This window comes from Elephantulus edwardii, unplaced genomic scaffold (assembly GCF_000299155.1).
Source record: "Elephantulus edwardii isolate Elephantulus edwardi_28Jun2011 unplaced genomic scaffold, EleEdw1.0 scaffold00053, whole genome shotgun sequence".
In the NCBI taxonomy this organism is placed as follows: Eukaryota; Metazoa; Chordata; class Mammalia; order Macroscelidea; family Macroscelididae; genus Elephantulus; species Elephantulus edwardii.
In genome coordinates, this window is record NW_006399803.1 from 5,714,026 (window position 1) to 5,717,825 (window position 3,800).

At 36.3% G+C, this 3,800-nt stretch overlaps 1 protein-coding gene across 1 annotated transcript in view; it reads left to right on the plus strand.

Moving 5' to 3' along the window:
• Nucleotides 1-2,867, plus strand: part of TTC29 (tetratricopeptide repeat domain 29) — a 239,339-nt gene extending 236,472 nt beyond the window's left edge. The window contains exon 9 of the mRNA XM_006887039.1: nt 2,610-2,867. Coding sequence (XP_006887101.1) covers nt 2,610-2,867 — 258 coding nt within the window. The remainder of the gene's footprint in view (nt 1-2,609) is intronic.
• The last annotated feature ends 933 nt before the right edge of the window (nt 2,868-3,800 follow it).

Genomic DNA, 3,800 nt, shown 5'->3' on the forward strand with positions numbered 1-3,800 from the left:
TAGTGTTGATAGTGGAGCAGAGAAAGCTGTAAATGTTAACAATCTCAATCTCTTCACCATCTATCATGATGCTGCTAATTAGTCCAGTGGTGAGAATCTTTGTTTTCTTGCTGTTGAGCTTCAATCCATATTAAAGACTATAGTTCCTGACCTTTGGCAGCAATGCTTCTGGCCCTCAGTTTCAGCTAGCAAGGTTGTGTTGTCTTCATAAAGTAGGTTATTGATTAATTTTCCTCCAAATCTGATGTTGTATTCCTCCTCATAAAGTCCAGCCTCCTGAGTGATCTGTTCTGCATATAGATTGAAAAGGCAGGGAGACAGTATACATCCCTGACATACTCCTTTCCTGATTTTGAACCATGGAGTGTTCCCTTGCTCTGTTCTGAGGTTTCATATATTTTAATTAAAAGAAGTGGACACACATCCTTTGTATTCATTCTGGACTCTTGTCATAACCATAATACCCAATCATATATTGCTTTTAAACTGTTCTCTCCCTCATCTGTTTCAATTTAGTATACATAATTTATCCAATTTTTCTCAGTCTCACCCCAACCCTGAGGTCAGTCCCATTCTACACAAGTGGCATTATGCAGTATTTGTCCTTTTGTGACTGAGATATTTCACTCAGCATAGTGTCCTCCAGGGTCACCCATTTTAGATAATATTGCGTGAGTTCCTTGTTTTTCTATGCAGCGTAGTATTTCATTGTGAGGCTATGCCAGAGCTTCTCTATTCGTTTGTTTGTTGATGGGCACTTAAGTTGTTTCCAACTCTTTGCTATTGTGAACAAAGCCACGATAAACATGGGTGTGCATATACCTGCTTGGGTGGCAGTTATGGTCTCTTTGGGGTATGTTCCCAGTAGAGGAATTGCTGGGTCAAATGGTATTTGTATTTGCAACTTTTTAAGAAAGCATCATACAGCCTTCCATAGTGGTTGCACCATTTTACACTCTCACCAACAGTGTAAAAGGGTTCAAGTTTCTCCACAACCACAACAGCATTTGTTGTTTGCTGCTCTGTTAAATTTTGCTATTCTTACTGGGGTGAGATGATATCTCATAGTTGTTTTGATTTGCATCTCTCTTAGAGCTAGGGATTTTGAACATTTCTTCATGTATTTCTTGGCCATCTGAATATCTTCTTTGGTGAAGTGTGGTTTCCAGACTGTAATCTTTAGGGAAGAAACTGCTACATCTTTCTCCTAATGAGTAACTGGTAAGTTTGAACTGTTGATCTTTCAGCTAGCAACCAAGCACTCAACTACTGTGCAGGTATGGCTCTTTAGAATGACATTTAAGTCATTCTTTTCTTTGATTCAATGATATTAAGCTCATATTTTTAAAAAAAAATGTATTGATATTTCAATGCTCTAAGCCTATAATGTTATGTGCACATGGGAAAGCAAGGGGAGTGATCTAAACCAGCAGGTAGATTAATTTATTTTGATGGAACTGGCTAGCAGGAAATGACTTCTTGCCATTTTAATAACTAAAAATGAAAGCTTGTTAAAAATCTTTCGTTAGGTGAATTCAGCACTTTAAGAAAGAAGATTCCCTCAAAATCTAAATGAATTTGTTTAACCCTTCCCAAACTTCTTCACACTATGATAAATTAGGGTGAACTCTATGAAACTGCCAATATTTTTCATTCCAAATCCTTAATTTTCATATAATTCCACCTATCAGTTGGAGCTTTCTTACTTAATCAGCTCCAGGATACTTTGAAGTGAGTAATCATTACCTTATGGGTTTTTTTGCAGTAAACTTTTTCCCCTACTAGTTTATTTACAAAATTCTAATACAAATTCAAACAAATTCTTTCCATTTCCCTCACCCCCAACCTCATCAAATTGTACAATGTGATGATTAATCCCCCTCCCCCTGCACATCCTCAACTCTCTGCTTCCAGCCTCTCCCACCTCTCTTGGATCCTCATACTCATTCTACAATAATGGTTTTATACAATATTTATCCTTGTGGGACTGAGTTAGTTCACTCAGCATAATGATGTCCAGTCCCTCCTAAGTTAGGTGATAATTTACAAAATCATTGCTCCTGTGTGCTGCATAGTATTCCATTATGTGCTACAATGAGGTACCATCTCACTCCAGTAACAGTGACAAAGTTCAACAGGGCAGTTAGTAATAAATGTTGGAGAGGATGTGGCAAGAAAGGAACTCTTATACATTGTTGGTGGGATTGTAAAATGGTGCAACCATTCTGGAAGGCAGTTTGGCACTTCATAAAAAAACTGAACATAGAAATTCCATATTACCCAGCTATTTCACTATTTGCAATATACCCTGAGAATATGAGAACTGAGGCACAAACTGAGATTTGTACACCAATATTCATAATAACATTATTCACCATTGCAAGGGCATGAAAAAAGCCCAAATGTCCAACCACAAACAAATGGATAGAGGAATTATGGTACATTCAAAGAAACTTATCTTAATAAAGAACCTACTTGCCCTCACTTTTTTTCTTTAAAATGAACCCTGGTGGCTGTTGAAAGCTCTATGTGGGATATTTCAGAGAGGAATGAGTGGATATGTGAAATAATAAAGTAAAAATTGAGAAAAAAATTGTTATTTATTTTAGGGACTTTATACCAGAGCTTCACAATACTTCCAGCAAGCGTTTGACACAACGGAAGAGCTGATGAACATGTCTCTGATGGATGAAACAAAAGTTCATTATGGAATAGCCAAAGCTCACCAGATGATGCTGACAATTAACAATTACATAGAAGCTGCAGATGTCAAAAGCCTGAACTCTCTACTGACATGGAAGGAGAGCAGGAGCTGTATCGCCTTTGACCCAATGACTGGTAAGGCAGTGTTTTTGTTTTTAATATAATATTTTTATTAGGTTTTAAAATGATAATTTATTTACATTGTGTTTCATTCATATATATTATATTTCATATGATCTTTAAAACACATTCTATTTTATGTAATTAAGTACCATTGTTCTATGCCTATTATTACACTGTCTTTTCAAGTCCTCACTGAAACTTTCCTATTCTTTAACCTTTCTCCCCTCCATTCCACACACTGAACTCTGTTTTCCTACTGATTTTCATCCTTCTCCTTTTCTCTGTCCTCTTTTCATAGTCCCCTTCTTCTTTTGGACATTAATACGTATCTTACTAGTTATCCTTCTGTTTTCACAATAGTGATCTTATACATTATCTGTGCTTTTGAAACTGACTTAATTCACTCAGTATAATGCTTTCTAGACTCTCCCATGTTATACAGTGTTTAACAAAATTCCATAGTACTGCATAGTGTTCCAGAATGTACCATAATTTCTAAATCTATTCATTTGTTGATGGGCATTTGGGCTGTTATAGTCTTATTATTGTGAATAACACTACTATGAATATATGTTTGTTCATCTTTCAGTTCTGATTTCATTGGGATATATTCCTAACAGTGCAATAGTTGTATTATATGGGAAATCAATGTTCAGCTTTTTGAGAAAATGCCAACTGCCTTCCAGAATGGTTATGCCATTTTACAGTCCCACCAATTGTATATGACAGTTCCAATCCCTCCACATCCTCTCCAACATCTGTTGTTGTCTGTCCTATTAAATTTTGCTACTGTTACTAGAGTGGCGTGGTAACTCATTTTGTGCTAAGTTGCATCTTTCTTATTGCCAGCTATTTTGAATATTTGTTCATGTACCTGTTGACCATCTGAATGTTTTCCTTCTTGAAGAGGCTTTTCATGTTTTTTGCCCATTTGGTTATTGAGTTGTCTTTTTCTTGTGGAGGCTACTTAGTAG